The 22,281-nt window shown below is 33.6% G+C and overlaps 1 protein-coding gene across 2 annotated transcripts in view; it reads right to left on the bottom strand.

The window, feature by feature from the left end:
- LOC108905769 (DNA N6-methyl adenine demethylase) overlaps positions 1 to 22,281 on the bottom strand; it is a 65,754-nt gene that overhangs the window by 10,989 nt on the left and 32,484 nt on the right. Inside the window, exons 2-8 of one of the 2 annotated variants that reach the window (XM_018708783.1) lie at positions 8,575 to 8,643; positions 5,650 to 5,808; positions 3,036 to 3,105; positions 2,115 to 2,594; positions 1,843 to 2,063; positions 1,530 to 1,731; positions 361 to 614 (exon numbers count right to left, since the gene is read on the bottom strand). In XM_018708783.1, the coding sequence (XP_018564299.1) occupies positions 361 to 614; positions 1,530 to 1,731; positions 1,843 to 2,063; positions 2,115 to 2,594; positions 3,036 to 3,105; positions 5,650 to 5,808; positions 8,575 to 8,643 (1,455 nt within the window). Of the gene's footprint in view, positions 1 to 360; positions 2,595 to 3,035; positions 3,106 to 5,649; positions 5,809 to 6,621; positions 6,844 to 8,574; positions 8,644 to 22,281 lie in introns of those variants that run through there. The other variant, XM_018708784.1, reaches the window with a different exon arrangement.

The following is a 22,281-nucleotide window of genomic DNA, read 5'->3' as shown; positions in this document are numbered from 1 at the left end:
TGCGATAGAGAAAGATGACTATAATGAAGGCGTCTAATAGTCACCGCCTATTTCGCCCTTCCACAAATAAGATCCACTTCTTATTTGTGGAAGGGCGAAATGGGCGGTGACTATTAGACGCCTTCATTATAGCCATCTTTCTCTATCGCAGGGATTTCTATGACTTTCTTTATCGCTCTCACGTAACGGCCGAGGAACCATGGGGACTTTCCGACCCTGTAAAAGCATACTTTCTAATCGCTCGTAAGTGTTTAACCAGTGCAATTTTCTTAACTTTTAGTTTGAGATGATAATAACAAAACGTATGTTACACATAGTGACCACAAACATACCTATTTGGAAAAATGACGCTATACTCACCCATTTAGCAATAGGGCAGCCATGAGAAGTTTTCCCTTCCTTTCCAGTATAGCGAACTTTTTCTATCCTGATTGCACTTCCCTTAACTCCTGTTCTACATTCCAAGTCGTACCTCAGACTCTGAAGGCTGTTGGCGCACCCTAGATGGGTATAATAAGTTCCTGGTTCTGGAGGTGCCTGATCGACAGGAAAACAACTACAGTTTGGTATTTCCATGCCCACTTGTTTAGTAGTGTTTTTTTCGGAAAATGTATCTTTGATACGCGTTCCGGGAGATATCTGGTTGTCTAATTGATTTAGAGGACTTCGTTCGCATTTGGGAGATTTCAGTGGAGATGAATTGGGAGTTGAATAATTTCTAAAGACTGATGTCGAACACGTAAAATTTGGTAAATTAGCACATTTTCTCTCTTCCCCTACATCTGTTACGAAAGATTTGGTGTCTGTATTTGAATGTTTGGAGATAAATTTATTGGCAGTACTCGTATTAACGAAGGTTGGTATTTCAGGAGCCCTCTCCCAGTTTTGAACTTGATCTTCTGATAGGTTTTTATTGATGCCATTCAAATCAGTTAAATTTTGTGGTACTTTATTATTTTTTTTCAATTCCATTGGATTTATGCGCTTTTTCATATCTTGTTCGGGTGTGTAGTAGTTGTAGGTTGACGCACAATCCGATGTTTTAAATGGACCGCGATAATTTAATAAACCATTAGGTTTGACAAATGGAGAAGCAACTCGAGAGTTCTCCTGAACGTAATTTGATAATCCCTTAAGATTTTCAGGTGACTGATTTTTTTTGTAATGTATGAATCTTTGAGAACCACTCATATTTGAAATATTCAAATTTCTAACGATTTTCTCGGGTGTACGATTATGAAAGTATTCAGCTTCTTGTACATCTATCGTGTCGGTAGGGTACGCATCGCTGAGGTCCTCGGATTTTATGTTTTGAATCGGCGTGAAATTCGATATTTGCTCGGATTTGGATGTTGGCTTAAATGATCTGCCCATTATTTGAGAATCGATTTGACGTTGATTACATAAATTATTATCAGGGCGCGTCATTCTTATATGTTGATAACCGTTCCTCGACTGGTACGCTTCAAAGTTACTTCGAAACGCAGGATCCAAGTTTTTGTCGTAATACTGTTGATTTGATGTAAAACTGAGATCGTGCTTTAAGTTTTGGGGGCCACCATCAACACTTAAGCCTTTCGTTAAGTGATGATGGTGGCTATACCATAAAAAATGACCGGTAGTATTTTGTTCTACTGACTTGGACTCTTCGGATTTAGCTTCTTGCTGCTTGTTTAATATCATCGTTTTTATGCGAGTGTTTAAGTTCACCTTATCTGCTTGAGAGAAGGTCTTAGCTTCATTGTGCATGGGTTCCACTTTATTCGGAGAACTGTTTACATCCTGCATGTACTGACTGGCCTGTTGGTCGGATGGATGATCGTATCTGGGCTCCATTTTGACCTGTTGTTGCTCCCACATCAACTGCCCTTCGTTTTGCCACTGGTGGTTTTGTCCGCTGTATTGATCCTGGCCTGGGTAACCACTAGAGTTGTGTGAAACTAGCTGCGGACTGCTGCTGTTCACTTGTGGATACCCAGGCTGACCGTTTCCCGAATTCGCGTTAGCGTAATTAGCGGAAGAGTTTGGGCTGAAATTGCCCATCGTAGTGAACGGCGTGTTGCCTTGTTGCTGCTGTGGTGTGGGTGGTTGTTGCTGTTGCGCTTGCTGCTGACTAGTTTGCTGGTTAAAATTCTGATTTGGGGTAGGAGGATTAATAATGTTGTTCACTGATCCTGGTCTAGAGTTACTCCCCGTCTGCGAATTTTCATTCCCCGTAGGTGTTGTCGCTGGCGGAATAAAACTCTGTTGGGTATTTTGCTGTTGCTGCGTCTGCTGTTGTGACATGTTGTACTCTTGGTACTGCCTATTACCTCCTGCTTGCTGCTGCTGCTGTTGTTGCGCTGCAGGACTAGGACTAGGGGTGTGAGAGTAATTCGAATTCGGCCTTGGAGGAGCTAGCGGGGCCTGCTGGTTTGGTGTGCTGGGCGGTCTAGGATTTGCCAACACCTGAACAGCGCCTGTATAAAAAGTGTTAGCCTCGAATGCGGGTTGCTGATAGGTCGTTTGGTAGATACCGTTGGGATATTGCTGGTACGTTTCTATAGGTTGACCGGTGGCCGGTATCTGTTGGATGAATTGACCTTGAGCCCATCCTATAAGAGAAAATTTGTAGCAGTCTCTTTCAAACTAATTTCGTAAACTACTATGGAAATTCATTCTGAAAATAAGTATTGAATTTGTTTTCTCTTTTTAAGTTTTTTTTTCATGTAACTGTTATATTTTTTTTATTTTAATAGATACCTACTGCAAATTAAATTTATTTTTGTTTTTCTCTTAAAGTGTGTAGGATGTAACTTTAAATGTTTTTTTTTAAAGGCAAAAGTACATAATACTAAAATGGAATTTTTTTTTTTCTTTAATCAAATAAATATGTAGTCGACTTATATCATAGTTTATAGGTCAAAGTCAGTCCCCGCATAAATATGAACCCTCTCCTGTATATATTTTTCCTCAGACTGCAACTGGTGGACTTTGTGTTTCTATAGGACTACTTATTAAAAAATAATAGATACTGGAAAAAGTTACATTCCTACCTTGTGAAGGATCAGCTTGCCAGACCGGTGTTGGAAATCTGTTCGGATCTGCGTAAAAAGGCATTGGGGCCTAAAAAATAAAAAAAAATGTTAACAACTCGAGTACAATAACCATATTTCGTAAACGAACACAAATCAACTAAGTAGGCACCTATTTTCAACTTGAATCCGCAATTACATAATATATTGTTGTCGTTTTACTTTTGCTTCATGAGTAGAGAATATCTTGCTTTATCGCTTCAAAGGCAGATTATAATATTTATTATTCGATAGACTAATAAAACAATCATGAATGGATGTGTAAACAATTGGGAAACAAGTTTGCTGATAAATAAAGTAGTACTCGACATACATTTCATTTCATTATCGAATGCTGAACAATGAAACATTTTAAATTAAAACATTTTTCGTTGCCAGTCCTAAATACTTATTGCATACGAGTATAAATACCTTGTGATGTATGTATATAAATTAAATGTATCATTTATGCTCATGAACATTCCAATTTTCACTTATAGATTGTTATTAACAAATATTTTTGTTGGCACTGCGAGTACAATAATAATCATTACGTAGCGTGTCAATATATCTTTTGATTAAGTATACATTTTAATACAGTATTGTAATCAGGGGGAATGGACCTATTTTAGTGTAGTTTTATTTTCAATCCAAAGACACACACATACCTAAAAGGGTCCTCAAAACTATAACTGGGTTTACTTAATAATGGGTCGCTAATTTATGACGATACTCTGCCGCCCCAAATATTCAGTGGCTACGGTCTTGTCTTTGTGACATTTAAACATTATAAAAATATACGTATATGTTGAAATATTAAAATTGTAAATTAGAAAACAAAACTGGATTTTAGAATGATTAGAAGCAATTAAATGTTTCCATTTTATTATTATTTTTTAAATATATTGTATCCCCTAATAAAAATATATCATTAAACCGCTGGTATTATCGTGATGATAAAAAATGTACATACAATCGTAACCACAATATTATTTACGCTTGAGGAAAAGATAAACAAGTAGTATTGTCATTTTATGTATTCGTAGCAGTTTTATGATAACCTGCTGGCAGTTATAAATCACACCATTAGCATATGAAGGAGGGGACACCATAAATAAATAGAGTTTCGCCAATTTTCACGTGGCGAAAAAGCCGAACACACGGGGACAGCTTCCTGGAGACAAAATAAACCTTTTGTGGAAGTTTATTTGGCAATTGGGGTTAAGTTGAGACAGGACGAATACGATTTTGTTACCCCAAGGGGGAAAGGGAGCCCCTGACCTGCCTCAACGGTAGGGTAGAACGACCCTTCAGCTATCAGACAGTGATCTCCCCAATCCCCAAATCTCAGCTGATGATGATAACGGCCCCTTTCATTATCAAGGTTAAACTGCGACGGTTTTCCTCCGGAAAAAAAGGCGTGAAAATTTGGTAGCTTGTTTTTCGACGGATACACGTGTGACACCGATATTCTGTTGACACAAATTTACCGAGCAATTCCCTCCACTTATCAGAATAAAAATAAGTATTAATTCCTCTTCACGATATTTCAAAGATGAAGTGTTAATCAATTGCTTTAGGGGTTTGAAGATACAAAATTCAGTGTACAGCATGTAAAATTTCCTGAAATGTAATAGTTTGCTGCGTGTAAAATTTCACTGAAATTACCCAGTAACGTTGGAACCAGAAAATGTGAAACAACAAGGTCTTCAAGTGCGATTTACATAAAAAATAACCAAAACTTTTGTGTCCATAGAACTTGTAATATACAGGGCGTTCTCGTACAAAAAAGTTAAATAAATAGAGCGTTAGCAGTTCAGTTATTGTGTGGTTCGTATGTGACACTGTACAGGGTGTATTTCAATGAAGGAGCTACCAGACAGTTTTGACAGTGAAAATATGATGATCTCTCTACAAATTGTCCATCAGGTTAAAGTATTGTCATCAGACTAACTATAATCCATATGGGACTAACATTTAACGCAAATTGCCTCTTAATGTATGGGCTAGCTTAATAAAAAGTCATTTATTTAATTGGGGCATAGACACGGACAAATTATTTAATTTTTTTTATTAATTTATCCACTGAATATTCGACAAGAAATATGTATTTACATGACGGAGTTCTAGCACGTATGTATATCTAAAGGTCTGATCCAATATTTGAACAATGTATTCGAAAACCGTTGAATTGGACCGAATAGCCTGGTAATCTGATATGAACCATTTGTGGGATTATACGAAATCTTTAACGTATTCCAGTTAGGTTGAACGGGACGAGCAATAAGTGCAAGTCACACCTTATTTCATTTAATGTAATTTGTACATTGTTGTCAAATCAGAAAAAAGAAAACTGTAGACTTCATTTTTAAATATCTTGCAAGTGGGTGGGCTTAGGAGCAACGTCACAAAAGGCAAATCTGTTTATTTTGCGGTAGGTATTCTGTGGGTGAGATATAGCCTTCAAAGTCTATGCCACAGATTTTGTTGGATAAAGCAAGTAGCTCGCAGTGTAGTTGATTCCCACAATATAATTAATTAAAAATTGTCTAATTTGTGCATAATAAACAAAAAATAAATAGAACATAAAACTCACCATTGGTTGCTGTTGGACGGGCATAGGCTGTTGAACGGTAGCCGGTTGCGGACTAGGTCTGGAAGGAGGCTGGGGCGGCACTACGGACGCGGTATTCGTCTCGGAGGGTATGATGCTAGTGGGTGCCACGCCGCCACTGGGTTTCCGTCCACGGTAGCTCTGTAACCGCCAAAATTGTCATTATTTGTCTTGACGTTTCAAAGTAGGTAAGTACCTCTTAACTCGGCGGTAATGGCGGTTATAATGAATAGGGGGTCTTCAGACTGGGTAATGTGCGTAACTATGGAAGTAGGGGGTGGCAATAAGTCAGGTAGCCAAAATGTGTGTGTAGACTAATATACTAATATGTAAGTAATGTATAAATGCCTATGCCTAATATATTATGTAGTTATGTATTTATTTATTTTTCATTATTTCGTAGCAATTTATTAGAAACATTTTTTTTTTATAAATAACCCGGAAGGGAAATGTTTCAAAAAATCAAAATTTCAAAAGAATTTCATGTGAGCACTATGATGCTTCTTGTACACCCAAACTACCACCCTACCACACATATATTTTGAATAGCCTATTGAAATGGAAGAGAGCGCGTAGGTAAAAAATGGCGCCAAATTTAAGAAACTCGTACAGGAAGACAAGAAATAAGTACACAATCAAGCAACTTTCCACATACATATTGTGACCACGCGGAATGAATAGATATTAAAACCATTTATGTTCTATTTATAAGTAGGCCATATCCCACACGTAAAGCAGCATTTATCAGAGCTTATCGCAATTCTCAAATACCACCAAACAACCAAAATCCCGCGCCTACTTCATCTTGTCGCTTTCCAATCGATTAGTTTCCATAAAAATTATTACGTAACCGAATAAGCACGTGAAAAAAAACCAGGTATATACAAAAGCCCTCTGGATATATCCACCACATCATTAAATTAGACGTACACAAGCTTATTATTACTTTCGTACCTGTTTGAAGGTCTCTAAGCCGACTCCTGGGCCTGCCTCAAATAAAATTCGCTCGATCACAGAAAAGGAAAATAATTTCTTTTACCTAACTCTACCTATTTAAAATAGCCTAGAATTGGTCATGACATAATTTTTCTAAGTATATAATTTAAGTAAAAACGTCGATATTAAACTAATGAACACATTCGGTTGCAAAACAAAGCTCGACTATACAACCTAGCACGTATAATACGAGCATGGGTACTAAAATATTGTTAGTTTCCCCTACTTTGATGGATTATAACATCGCGTTGTTATAAAAAACGTGCAGCGCCTGAAATGCAGCCATTTTTCGAGTGAAATTGAGTGCTCCTACGTAAAACGTACGTCTGTTATTAAATGACGTGTTCGAGACGCCACGACCACGAGCGATCTGGTACGGGTTTTGAACACTGAGTGGATATGTTAATAATTGTAAAATCGATCATTTTCCTTGAAAATTGTACCTACTAATGTCCCTACAACGCAAATTATCATATTATTCATAGCAGCATAAAATTTAAGCGGACCGACATCCTCAACCGACAAACCGAAGTTGTATATCTGGTTGCAGGATTGTAGGGTAATCGTTTCCTCATAATAACGTAATATCTAACAAATTAACATTGAACTTTTGAAGAAGCAGAAGATTTTTATTTACGCATCGAGTGGTGGTTTTAAGGAAATATACCCCTCTAAAGTGGATTAAGTAAGTAATAAAAATGAGATACAGGATGTTAATTTATAAGTAAATCAAATGAAACTATGCAATCCACAACACAAGTACCTAGTACCTACATGAAATGGAAGTAGCTATATAACAAAATGAAAAACTAGAAAGGAAAAAATTCCGATATTGTATAATAGTATCAATATGTATAAATGTTACTCTTCCAGCTTAAGAAATACGTTATTATTAGTTAGTACCAATTTTGTCAATATTCGCCTTATGTATGATTTTAAAATTCATAAAAAGCGTTTTTGTTTATTTGGCAAGAAGAGAACCGTTTCTAATTATTCTATAAATCACCCTGTGCACACCGCGGCATTTCCAATCAAAATTCCAAAAGGGGGCGAATTAATTTTTGCGAGTGGCCGACGTTCCGCCGCGGCCGCCGCGACAGATTTTATATTCTGACCGCAAGCGGGCATGTTATTAAAAAACTCCGTCATCTCACGCCGATAGTATAATTTTGTCATAGCTGTACGAAGCGTAATTGCAAATTTCGAAGTGCTTCGCGCAGGCGCACGTCAATAATCAATATCATCCACCTTTACTCGAGGGATGAACATCACAAATGCGCATCCGAGAGCTGCTTTCGCTACCCCATTGCCAGTGCAACGACTTTCACTGCCGCGCCAGTTTTGCGACATTGCATTTAATAAACGTAACACGAACTTAACGTAACCAAAACTTTTTACTGGCACCCCCTCGTATCCGCCCACTCATACTTAAATTCACCACCACCGAAAGAAATAAAAAGTAAATTAATTTAAAAAAAAGCATAAATAAGCCGGAAACTTATCGATTTTTCATTTCGTATTACAAGTTTTTGAGAGAACCGATAAAAATATAATTTCTTCCGAAAGTGATAAATTATTTATTGTTTATTCAAGCAATAGATAGGTATCAATGTAGGTATCAATGTTTTACCAGAACACAGATATTGCAAACAAAAATATAACCTTCTATTTCTAGTTTATTATCTTTCAAAAACGGCTTACATTTAATAAAACTATACTACCTACTATCTAACTATAAATAAATAATACCTACTCTGTAGTCGATTTCTAAACTATGTTGTTCTTAACAGAAATTGACTGAAATGCTTTTTATATTTCACTGAGCCTCATGTAAATTGATTGAAAAAATAACAATAGGTCTATATTTTAAATTATTTAATAACTTATAATGGCTTTAAGTGAAAAACCTACCGCTCCGCCTCTGCCTTTCCCCCTCCCTCTCCTAGATTCACCTCGAAGGAAACCGTCTTGGTACAGATTCTAAAACAAAAATAAAAAAGAAAAATAAATAAAAAGAAAATAAAAATAAAATGGATATTTTTTTCAAAAATATTAAAGATCGCATTGGAAAAATTAAAAAATGACGACATTTATACAAAATGTAAATATTACGTGGGTAGTTCATGCTATCTATCTATATTATTATTACATTTATTTTAGCAAAATATATGACAACTAAACAACAATCTTAAACATTTTTAACAGACGTCATTTTTCAATTTTAGTCGCTATTTATTAATTTTTAATTGCTTTTTTAATATACCTATACAAATCCAATACAAAAGTTAATGCTTTAACTTTTATATTAAGCTTGATTTTCTATGTCTATCCACTTTAACTTGTTTATTTAAGGCAGCAAAATTTTGTAAAAAATGTGAGCTCATGGGATTTTTTCTGTACTTTCCTGGCTAAGACTAAGAAGGAAGTGTATTATAGTCTAAAAATTGATCAAACATATTAGTATACAGGGTAGATAAAACAGTATACTTTTTTTAAATGGGACACCCTATATCTGAATTAATTTATCGATTCTTCGTTTAACATTTCTAAGTCATATGCTCAAAGTCAACGGTCTTTGAAATATTATCAAATAAAAATTAATAAAAAAGCCTAATTACTTAACTATCATATAAAAATTCATGTTCTTAAATATTAAGTTGCCCCACATCTTGCTCGATGCATTTTAGTAATGTTCCCCGAAGTTTCTCCAAAGATCCTCTTACAAAATCAGAATGGTTTTCATTTAGTTCATTTATTTAATTCCTAATTAGTTGCTTTGGATGTTCTATATTATTTTCAATATGATTTTGATAAATGCGATTTTTTAAATATCCCCATAGAATCTATTGGTGTAAGATCTGGACTGTTGGCTGGCTAGTTAATAATTGGCGAGTCCCCATTCAAGTTTTGTTAAAAAAAATAGTCCAATAATTTTGTTATCCATTAGTCCGCACCAAACGTTACCGGACTGGCGCCCTTGAAATCTAAATTCTCTGTAATAGAATGGGTTTTCTGGGAGCCCAATACCTGGTATTTTTTCTATTTATCATGCCATTCGTAGCAAAAGTAGACTCGTCCGTCCACAAGATCCATCATAAGGCGGCAAAATTCTACTCTATTTTCTCTATGTGTCTGTGTCAGTTTTTGAGTGTGTATGATCTTGAAAGGCTTGTAACCAGCTTTCTTAAGAGTCTTCTGAACTTTTGAATAGAACGTATCTCGGACATTCCATTCTTGTGAACTTTTTGAAATATGCCTTATGTATATATTTGGATTTTCTTGCATAAAAAGTAATATAGGTATTAAGTTGCGCATCTTCGTTATCTTGCACCACTCTTTTCTTTCTATTTAGACTTGATGTTTGTTGAAATTTTTCAAATATCCTTTTAATTGTTTTTTTTTTGCCAAGAGCGTGCATTCTTGCAAGTTGCTTTGCTGCGGCATTATAGTTTATTTAGAGCATGGCAGTTTTAATAACAATTTGCAGCGAAACTTTTATTATAATAAATTAATTCAGATATTTAAAAAAGTATACTGTTTTATCTACCCTGTATACTAATATGTTTGATCAATTTTCAGATACCTGTGCAAAAAGTATAGAAAAAATCCTACAACCTCAGATTTTTTACAAAATAAACAAGTTAAGGTGGATAGACATTTAGAAAATCACCCGCTACAGGGATACTCAAATAACATCCTAACTTCCTTTATCTTTTTCACCTTCCATCTACATAAAAAATATGTCTAAAGACTAAAGTTTTAGAAAATGTTTTTATCATCTAAAAGAATACAAAGTGTTAATTATTAAGTACCTATCTATGTCAGACACGTTAAAGGGTGAATCTCTGAGTAATTTTAAATTAAAAATGTTGGTGGTAGGTTTTCAAAATATTCAGTAACGTCTAAATTTTGGCGTTTTTAGAGCAACTATCACTCGGTATCACGTCACTGGACATGAATTTATATTCGAATTCATTGAGTTTGCATCTTTAATTAATTAAATCGTTTAGTCTAAATTTCCTCCTTCTACATCGAACGTCCTCAGGGATATTTTAGAAAATGTGTATTTTTTAATTTCAACCTTGTATTTCGAAAACTATTGATAAACCCATGTTTACATAACCTTTTCAATTTTCAAAAATCATCCTTTATGGTTTCTCCACATACTTAATTAACGCCCGGTATAAAATACAATTAAACGGTGCAATTCGAAGATATAAACCAAACTTGTGTTTTTTCATCTTATTTTTACATATTATTATGTACTTTGACGGTTTGCACAAAATTTTAGTTTATTTACTGACACTTTAAAACGGATAAAATCAAGTTTGTGATAGAACCAGTATTTATTTATGCTTTTCTGCTATTAAATTTATGAAACAGATCTTTAAATATTTATTAAGAAAGGAAAACGATTGCTTTATAAAAACACCATCGTGTTTTAAACAAAGTACATTTTTTCAAATATATTTCTTATTAAGGGACAATTTTATTATTTGCAAGAAGTTCAAATTTGACCACCGTAAGTTTTCCCTCTTGGGATTCCAAGAGATAAAGTAAACCAAAAACGATCTAATAATTTATATAACCCAAAGGAGAAATTATTGAACAAAGTTCGATAAGACAAAAAGAAAACTTGTTTTTTAACATACCCTTGTCGAACAGGAAGGTATTATAAACCACCTTTTATAATAAGATATTTTTTCTTAATAGAGAATTTAAAGATTTTTTAATAAATTTCATGGCTCCATGACAATCTTGATTATGTGCAGGATCAGTAAATAAACCAGAATATTGTACAAACTATCATAGCAAATATGTGATATGTATATAACATTGTAATCTGAAAAAATAGAGGAATCCAAGAAACAACAAATATTCAGGGTGTTCTACTTAAAAAAAGATAAAAGTTTGGTTTAGATTTCCGATATGTAACTTTTATTTCTTTATTATATTTACCATTGTTTCCTATTTAGAAAGGAAAAAAGAAATTATTTGAATACCCCTGTATGCTATTAATTAGATGAAAACCGGCGTGTTTATAAGCCAACCATATTATTTGTATTCTGTCAAAAATTTCAGGTACAAAAATTACAAAAATAGTGAATAATTTTCGTGTAATAATAATAATAATAATAAATTAATGTAATTAAATAAAAATACATAATTTTCAAATTCTTTGTCCACTGTTAGTTTCAATTTAATTATGTAATAGTTTTTTAACTTTATGGTGTAAACTGAAAACTTAGAAAATGTAAAACAAATGAGAATTCAAATTACCTAATAAGATGAAAATAAATCAAATAAGATGTCAAAAAATAATACAGAGATGATCATTTAATAAATTAAACAGACTTTAATTAAATCAATTTTAAAAAAATGATATTAGGCTATACGATGCATTTGAAATCAAGTTAATAAAAAAATTTAGATGCAAAAATGACTTTCTCATTTGTAGTCTTTATCTAACGATTTGTTGTCTACCACAAAATAAAATGCTACTGGCGATGGGCGTACTGATAAATATATCAGGCGTCGCAATGTGGATTCTTTTTTATTTAATCTCCGGAAAATCATGAAAAAAAAAACTGCAGTGCATATTAAAAATTTTTACTGTTTATCCCTCCGTTTTAAGATCGTTCTTTAAATATATGTGAACAGTGATATCCTAAATTTAGGTATATACTTTTTAAAATAGGTCCTTATAATGACAAGAGCTTAGTTCGTTTAAGCAGTTTCAGTCGTATAACAACAGAGAGTAGAAGTGCTATAAAGATTCCATTATGATGAGATATTTTTGCATTTAGTAACTAACTTTACAAGTTTTGGAGCATGCACCGGGTTATGATATCTAAGTATGTACAGCTAAACATATAATGCAGAAAAATATACGTATGAGAGGTCTATTAGTTTTGGAAAAGCGAAAAAAAATACAGAAAATATGATTGAGTGTATAACACAAAAATAAAAGGAAAATATAATTTTTTATAAAAAATAATACAAATGTGAAATACATAAGTAGGCATATATAATTTCGTAACAAAATAGTAGTAGGTAGAGATAATAATAGAGGCAAAATTCTGCGAAACGCGATAGGGTATACTTTGTGCCGCGCTCAAAAAATAGCCGGGTTTAATGACCTTTGTCATCCACCCCTTGTATTTGGGATCCGGTTTTCTAGATCCTTCCCATTCAGCCATTCCGTAATAAGAAAAGGACGAAATGCGGGCTCCATACCAAAGTAGGTACACAAAATGGTTTATTAAATTTACATGAAAATATAGAGGTGCATGGTTCTCAATAAAACGTCCTTTCCAATAGGTACAGGAATCGTATGGATTCAGTATTTGCTTATGGAATATAAATCAACTAATACTTGGGTAATAAATATGAAAAAAATCATAAGACATAATAATAAATAGTAATAAGTTTTATTTTTTCTATTATAAATGTTTAAAAATAATAAGTACGTATAAATATTTTGTATGTGTGTTTTTTACTAGTTCTATGTAGTTTTAATAGAAACTTTAATAGAAATATAACTTTGGTTGCTTCTAACTTTTATCTTTGAAGTGTGAATAAAGTTCCTATAGAATAGCTACCGTACGTGATTTTCACAGCATCTAAAACCGAAACTCTTCAAAAATATAAACAGCGTCTGCGTGCGGATCTCCGTGTGTGAATGTATGTATATGCCATATTGGGTGCAAGCGGTAGAAAACCGCCCGTCTGCCTATATATCCGGTAGCCGACTAACCAGGTGCGCTCGTTTTTCCAGGGCTGTCCATCCATACATTTACCATAGAGAGGCCCAGAATGAACAAAGGTGGCATTATGCATAAAAGTTATAAAAGTCACCAAAACTAATTTCCCATCTGCTCAAAATTACTTTCCATTGTCAAAAGTATTATTTCAACATATCCTCAAGGCCACGCAATGACATCAACGAATCTGTATCAATACCGCCAAAAGTAGCAATAAAAAATACTAAGGGCACGTAAAATATTTCTGGAGAACGGTATATTCAGCCATTCTGGACATATCTGCACTAACACTTCTTCATTGTAGCGAAAAAAAGGCTGACGATGTTTGTTGAAAATATTGTATGGTAGCAGTAAAATAAATTAAGGTGAAACCATGATTTTCCGATAATAACCAGGATGTTCCTCCATAATCAGGATATAGGTATGTACCTATATAAGTTATCCATATTTTTATACCAGTCCCAGTCATATTCGAAATTTTAGAGTAAGCATCCCCCAAAACCATCGAAATCACTAACATTGGACAGCCCTGGTGGTAAACACGTGGTTCATGTAACGTTGACAGCTGCTGAAACCCCACCCACCACCGTTTTAAACTCCGTTATACCAAGTATAGGTACATTATAATTGTTGGTTAATATTTATCGAATTTAATAGATACGTCCATCTTTTAAGTTATGTCATTGTCGTTTTCTTTTAATGTTTTTGGTCTTGATGAGTAAAAATTAAATATCAACATAGATAATAAATTTGCTCTTAAATTGTATAGCGTGGCAAACCCTGAGGATGATATACCTACCTATCGTAAATGTTGGTAATTAATGAATTATAATTAACTAGACAATAATTGTAGTAAATAAAATATCTAATAATTATTGTAAAATTTAATTTATAAGAAATTTTAATGCAGAGACAACGAAATAGAACGTTGCTTCACCGTTATGTATTCATTATAATTACATACATATATGTATATCGAAATAATTTTAAAACATGTAAGCAATTTTCCCCCGATAAGTATCTGATTCTACTGTTCCCCAAAACAGAAATTCACGTACATATGTACCTGGTGCTTGCTCTAGATAAGTATTTCCAAACATCTGGCAGTGTACGTTAAATTATGTATAAAAATTACCAAAATTTGTTAAAATATTACTTAGATAAATGTATGTTGTTACATTAACTAATATTTCAACAACAAAAAACCGGCACCCATTTTCTTTTCGATTTCCTGGTTCCCCCGAAAATATCCTCAATATCAATGTCTATTGTAAAATTATTTGTAAAATTTGAATTGTCCTGATCACACTCACATATTATATAATTAATAAATTGTAGTGGGGAAGTTCTTAATCCTCCCGTACATCCCGTTCACCAATTCCTTTGAGTTACTAAAATAAACTACCTATCAGTATCCACCGTACGACTGAGCCGAATGTATTTTTTACACTGTCTTTAAATAGGAACAAACGAACGTTAAGTGGCGTACCTACTACATTGGTTATTCTTAATTCCACATGTTGCACATCCCTCAAAAAGGGTTGGCTGTCCCGAAATATAAATGGTACTATATAGAGGGTAGGTACACCCCTCTATAGCAGAAAACAGCTACCCATACCAGCGCCACTTTCTTTACAACAAATATTTGACGTGCTGAAAAAGATCCAATCCTATTAGAAATTTTCTTCCAACTTTTTCTTATTCAAATCCCTTACTTGTTTGTTGATATCTCTTCCAATTCCAAAGCATTTTAATTTGATGCCCTAGAATTAATTTCTATCGCAATAGATAAACTATTTTTTTTTTATAAACGTTTTTTTATTATTGGTCAGCAACATTTATCGTGCGTCATAATCGGTGAGAGTAATCGAACAATCGTCTAGTTTTCTGCAATACCTCCTCATCGGCCGGCCACTGGGTTCACGCTTCCTATATGTGACAACCCTTCCAGAGAGGCCTCCAACACGTGTCAACGGCGTCTAAGAATAACCATTGTGTGCGTCACATCGAATCTCGTAACCCAAATAAAAGCGACCTTCGGGCCCGTCTGAAGCGGGCCGGCCACCCTCCATCGCCTGAATCCTTTCGGCTGAAGAGGGCGAGATTTCCCGGAACCGTCGGCCGCAAAGTCATATCCCCTGGCGGCTACTCGGGGCCGGCGCAGGACCGGTTTCCGAAGGAAAGAGCAGAGACTGCGAAATAAAATTTTTCATGTATTAGATACAACATTACAAGAAAGTCTCAAGTAGCACTTAGCATTAACGGGATTATCCAGAAATTACGTTTTATTCACCAAAGTGAGATATAATTTTCTGATAGTTACGTAGCTCCGATAACGTTTTTGGAACCGATCCCGATACTGTTTTAAAAGTAACGGGATGGCGATTATTAAGATGCTGCTAAGTTACAGAATAATAAATGTTTCTTTTTAAGTGGACAGCAATATTTCTGGTTCTTTTCTAGCACTAATTTAATGCCATCTTGTTAGAACTTAAACCATTTGTTACTACTTTAAAGTGTCTAATGTTTTTATTTTATAATAGCACGGTTAAGGCCTTCTTGACTATATATTTTTATAATATGCATTATTACACTTTACTACAAAACTTTGGAAAATGTTTTTAAAAATTTAACGCGCTTGCAGAAAGAAATCATACTTTTAAACAAAATTTTATTCGGCAAAAAAACAATAAAAAAAATAGAAATAATACATCAGTGACATTTGTTTCGATTTTTATTACCATTTAAACAAAATATAAACGTATATTTGAGATAGTCGTGCAAATATTAAAAATTATTTAATTTATCGTTCTATGTAAAATGACTTCTGCTAGGTATTATCAAATGACTGTCAGTAAAAAATGGTTGAAGTTAGAAGATGGCTACCACAAATGGTAATTTGGCTTCAAAGTTATTTTTTTGATACGTTTTGGTAACATATTTTTACTTTGATGTGTCTCATGTAATCTTTTGAGTTAAATATCCATCACCTAAAAGTTAATTTTCAGTAGGTACCTAACTGAAATCGAGTGTTTGGCCAATGCCCGTCACACGTATTAGTAATCCATGTGGATTTTTAACTAATCCAACCAACGATTACATTCAATTTTACAATTAATTAATTTAATGAATACCTAATTTAACACCTCAAATACTTCAAATAATACCAATATAAGTCTCTGTCAAGGTCATCTATCTAAAAATTTCTTCTTATCCCAGTATTCTGACGAAATGGAAACGTTTGCTACCGCAGTGCTTATTCATCTTACAAACTAGACTTTCCTTACCCCGCAAAAAACTACTATTATTTTCAGGAATGAGTCAGTCGAATGCAAAGTCAAAAGTAGTTGCTGACCAGCAGCACTGAGATGAGAACAATTTGTAAACATAAAGTTTTCTATGGAATGAGAAATAATCTCTTCTTTTCTCTTAATAAAATTTCATCTGTCCGTGCACTAAATTCTACAAAAGATAACCTTTAAGTCGTATTCTTTCAAAGAATTTCTAAAAGTTTTGACTTTACACCGTCTTCGTCACCACTATAAGCATTTACCTAGTAACTCGTATTTGTCTAACTGTTGATTAACTGATAGCTCAAGTATTGGTTATCTTGACAGTTTTTTTGGTAAATTTTTAACCAGTAGTTTACTAATGATTGGAGAACTGGCTGTAACAGTACTACCTACCTGCGATTAAAGTTTCCAATATGACCTTTTTTATATGAAAATTTGTTTATTTCGATTGAACAAATTTTGCAATGTAAAATTATCATTATTTCTTTGTATTTTTAATTGCTAGGTATCCTTTTTCTATGTACATCGTTCAATTTGTCGGTATAGGATAATATTGAGTATTGTCTTCAAAATAGTAAAAAGTGGTACTACATAATTTCATATGATCAAGGTTGTTTCTTGCATGATTATTGTATCGCTGTTTTTTAAGGTGTGGACGTATGTATACAGGGTGTGCCATTTAACACTCCCGCTGCCAATATCTTCGGAATGAAGAAATTTACTTTAGTTCCGGTAACTGAGGTTGTTAGGTCCCTCGAATAGCTTCAAATTGTAGTTAGAACTGTTAGTTCAAATCTTTCTGTATAGATGGCGTGGCGATACTAAAAAAATTTTTGTACCCTAGAACGTGGAAATACAGTCCATCTGAAAGATCGTTAAATTTTGAGTAATTTTTGTAATATAAAGTTTTTCCCTATATTTACTTCTTTTCGAGATATGTCGACTTCAATAGGCAATGTATGATATAATAAGAAAATTTTATTATTTTATTTAAATCACACCGAGACAAAATATTCTTTTAAAATATTGTTATATTCACATCACATACTAACTAACAAATGATAAATTATAAAAAAAGAACAAATGATTAACTACAGAAAAACAATTATGCAATGGTAAATCGTATAACTAGTATACTTAAATTTAAAGACGCAAACTGATAAAACTGTAATTATTGGAAAACTAATATGTGTCAACTGTCATTGTTTTATTTTAAACAAATAACATGGGCCACCTATGACTGCATTTTTTAATAACATTTGATAAAATACGGTTCGTCTCTGCACCTTATAAGATTTACCAATGTACAATTTTTTTCTGTAGTTGATCATTCGTTTTTTATATAATTTATTGTTTATTAGTTAGTATGTGATGCGAATAAAGCTATTATAACAATATTTTAAAAGAATATTTTGTCTCGGTGTGATTTAAATAAAATAAAAATTTTCCTGTTATAAGTACCTATATTGCGTATACATTGCATATTGAAGTCGACATATCTCGTTAACAAGTAAATATAGGGAAAAACTTTATTTTACAAAAATTACTCAAATTTTAACGATCTTTCAGATGGACTGTATTTCCACGTTCCAGGGAACAAAAAAAATTTTAGTATCGCCACGCCATCTATACAGGAAGATTTGAACTAACAGTTCTAACTACAATTTGAAGCTATTCGAGGGACCTAACAACCCCAATTTCCGGAACTAAAATAAATGTCTTCATTTCGGAGATATTGACAGCGGGAGTGTTAAATGGCACACCCTGTATATCGTAAAAAATACATATTGGATTTGAGTACATAATTATAATATTGTGGTAATGGTTATGTCCTTGTTAAAATTATCAAAATAATGTTATATTAAATAAACAAAAAGCATGTACTACATGTTGGATTATTAAAATTAAATAAAGATTTGTTTTATTTTCTTTCTTCTGTAGATGTTAATATTATGAAGTTTTATTATCTTTTGTGTGTATAATCATATTTTTTTGTTATGGTTTCGATATAATATCTTCTTAAACAATTTTTTATGTTTTCATTCCTTAGGAAATTTTGGAATAAAAACTATATTTAATATATATTTTAACTATATTTTAGAAATTTTTTGCCATTTGTAGTCAGCTTCTTTTACACCAATACGTATCTCAAATTAAAAATAAACTTTATTTCCGTAAACACCCTGTAGGTTTTATTGGAGTATCCAGACTCAAAACAGGCGTAAGAAGTTAGAAATCGTATAATGTATGAAAAGTGTGTATCTGCCGCAGAAATACCACGAATCCGGCCCTGTTCGGGGGCTATCGCCATCCTCCAGTCTGGCCCGTGTCTAGCCAGGCGCGGATATAACGACCAGGGAGGGCAAGCTGACCGTTCGTTGACGGATGGATCCCTTACCTCGGATAACGTGCAGTGTAAGGGTATTCTACGTTTCTACCCCTAAATTTCACGCCCCCACTAATAGATCACTGTCAACCCGACCGCAGGAGGTTAAAAGTCGCGCCGAGGCGCAAAAATGTCCGCCCCTCCCGGTAATACTTTCTGAGGGATCGCCTTTGCTTAATATTAGTTCTTGCTTGCCATAGTAATGAGATTATTCCTTGTCGGACGTTTCTATTGCGCTGTGATTTCACTACAAGTAGTTGTTTATTCTTTCTTCTCACCAATTATTATTAACATTTGGATATTGAATTCAGAGTAAACAAATTAATTAGCAACTTATCATATAAATATTGGTCATGGAAGTGAGCAGTGGAAACATTTCCAATAGAAATTTATCAAAACGAACATTCAGATATTTACATTTCCTTTTCGGTAGTGGCATACTGAACTACCAAATTGAAGATATTTCAGTGTCTATAAAGTTTACATTCAGATATAAAATCTGGAGCAGACTGCTTTGAAATTATAGTTAGGAGCCCATTGTACAGAAACTGCAGGTAAAATAAAAGCGGATATAACGAGAACTTGATCCTTGATAAATACGACAACGCAATGGAAGGCTACAATAACAAAGGGTGGGACCCAGGTGTAAATCCAGGTCAGAGTTTGCTTTTCCATTTTTAATGCTCCACATCATAGCTACCGAGCAGATAAGCTTCATAAATCAGGGCTGTTTTTGCTGAATTACCAACATTAAAAGAATTTATGTGTCGGCGCATCTTTTTCCCATTTTGGCGGGTTTTATTTGCAATAAAACGGAGAGCACGGTGACCTCAGACCAAATCTGTTGGGCCATATCTTCTTTATTATCGCAAACGAAAAAACAAATTTCATCTTTTTCAAAAATCATTCTTTTAAATGAATAACATATTTTAACAATTCACAGGGTGGTCTATGATTCTCTTTACTTCTATGCAATTAACATATTTGAATAGACAAAAAATGTTGGCTTATGTAAAAGTCTTGTGCACTCAGAATATTAAAAAAATAATTGAACATCGATTTAAAAAAACCGAAAAACTGATTAGATGAAAATAATACAGGTCACGTTACAAAATTCCGGTGGTATTTATTCATTTGTTCGACTTTCGGTATGACCGAAAACCAATTTTCACGACTTATTTTTGATTAACCTCGTATAATTTGGTTGTGTGGGCTAAAATTTCGATATTGTGAGTTTTATGTCAAGGGAAGGGACAATAAAGCTAATTAGTTTTCCGTTGAAGAAGTATTTAAGTTTTGAGGTTAACGAACGGTAAAAGAATATATGTCAATAAAATACCTATATCACGAAAAAATTCAACCATTAAAACTTTAATCCATAATTTATTTTACGCAATAGAAATATCAACAAAGCATTTGATGAGAAAAATAATAAATCAATGAAACGTATCGAGCGCATTTTTTATTTTGTACGTAAATAATACAAAATGTATGAATATTATTTATAAAAAATAAAACTACCACAATTGCTAATTGCACTTAACGGGGCATCCCGCAATTACCCAATTAAAGAGAAACTATTCCTTTCCCTGCGCAAGACGATTATGCAATCATCGGTGCACCCCAAATCGGCGGCAGCGGCTGCACATTCGTAGGTCACGGACCTACCCAGATTCCCCTTCACCAAATCCACGAAAGTGCTATAGAGGAGGGTGTCCCCCTCCGAGTTCCACCCACGACGACGTCGCGTGCCAAGGCACGCGACGAGCGAGCAGGTGTCCGGCGAGACTCTTGAAGAGTTAATCCTCCGGTAGCAGCAAAAGAGGATCCCCAGAGAAAATCTTTTACGGTCTCGTGAAAAGTCGTTTGTAGTACCCGTAAAGCAGTTAAAAACTACATTTTCAAAAAAAAAAAATAATAATCACGTAGGGGATTAATGTTAAATGTGACAAGTCCCCAAAGGGAGTGTATGGGTATGTATATGGGAGCTTCAAATTTTGTTTGCGTTTTCATTCATAAATTAGCGGAATATTAAAAAACAAGTGTATTTTATTTCCGACAAAGTACTGAAAAAATCATATTTACGGAATATTAGAATATTAGCCACCAAAATTAGTACAATATTTAAAATTTGCCACGTGCTGCGATTTCTTATTGGTATTAACATCACACCGTTCTATCGCCATCGAGACATGTTGCATTGTCAGTTGCCAACATACATTTCATATCTTTTGCGCTAACAAGTAATTTTGTAGCTTTTGTTGAACAATTAACAATGTTGAATTTGAATTGTAGTTAGTAGGTATAATGGTAACTGAATGTAAACAGTGACTATATTGAACTTGAGGAAATTCGTGGAGTAAAAACAAATAGGTAGTAAGTCAGCACGTGTTTTTTTTTTAGTTTCATTTTAACAACTGTTATTCATTTAACATCTAAATTTAACCTAACCTAAAGTTCAAAAATGAACACTGTCTTAAATATCTAAACAAAATCTGATTCAGGAGCATCTAAAAAGTACCTAATTTTTATTCATATTAATTACGTATTCATAAATTCATTAAATATCTGTTATCCTTACTGTATGAATGTATTATTAAAATTATTGAAATAGGTACAAAATTACAAATATAAAACAAAAAAGGTAATTTATTGCCGCAGGCCATTCTAAATAAGTTTATGGTGTCACATCGTATGTATGTGGTTGACAATCGAATATGCGAGGTATCGTGTAACATTCTTTGTCAAAATTACTTTTCCACATGCTAGTTTGAACTTCTCCTAATTTCCCAGTTTTCTTTTAGCTAAAAACAAATACATTTATTCAAATAATTTGCAAAATATTAAGTAACAATATTTGTTATTTGCAAACTAACTGGTTCGCTTTCGTATGGTTTTAACCACTTTTTCTTCTTTTGGATTCTTCGGGAACTCTTACAAATTTCTTCTAATATTGTAACTGTTGTATTATTGCAGGAAGCATGATAGTAGGTATTTACTCGCATGACTTTTTTGCACGTTGAAAATACAAAAAAAATATAGGTACTTTTTTAAACAGCAGCATGAAAATGACACCAAATTTCAAATGAAAAGATAGGTACGCGCTTGATCATAAATGAAAACCAAGAGTTATAGAACATTCCGAAATATTTATTAGAGCAGCGGCCTGCGTTAG

This window comes from Anoplophora glabripennis, unplaced genomic scaffold (genome assembly GCF_000390285.2).
Source record: "Anoplophora glabripennis isolate ALB-LARVAE unplaced genomic scaffold, Agla_2.0 scaffold221, whole genome shotgun sequence".
Taxonomy (NCBI): Eukaryota; Metazoa; Arthropoda; class Insecta; order Coleoptera; family Cerambycidae; genus Anoplophora; species Anoplophora glabripennis.
The sequence above is the reverse complement of the archived record's forward strand: the minus strand, read 5'-3'. Positions and strand labels throughout refer to the sequence as shown.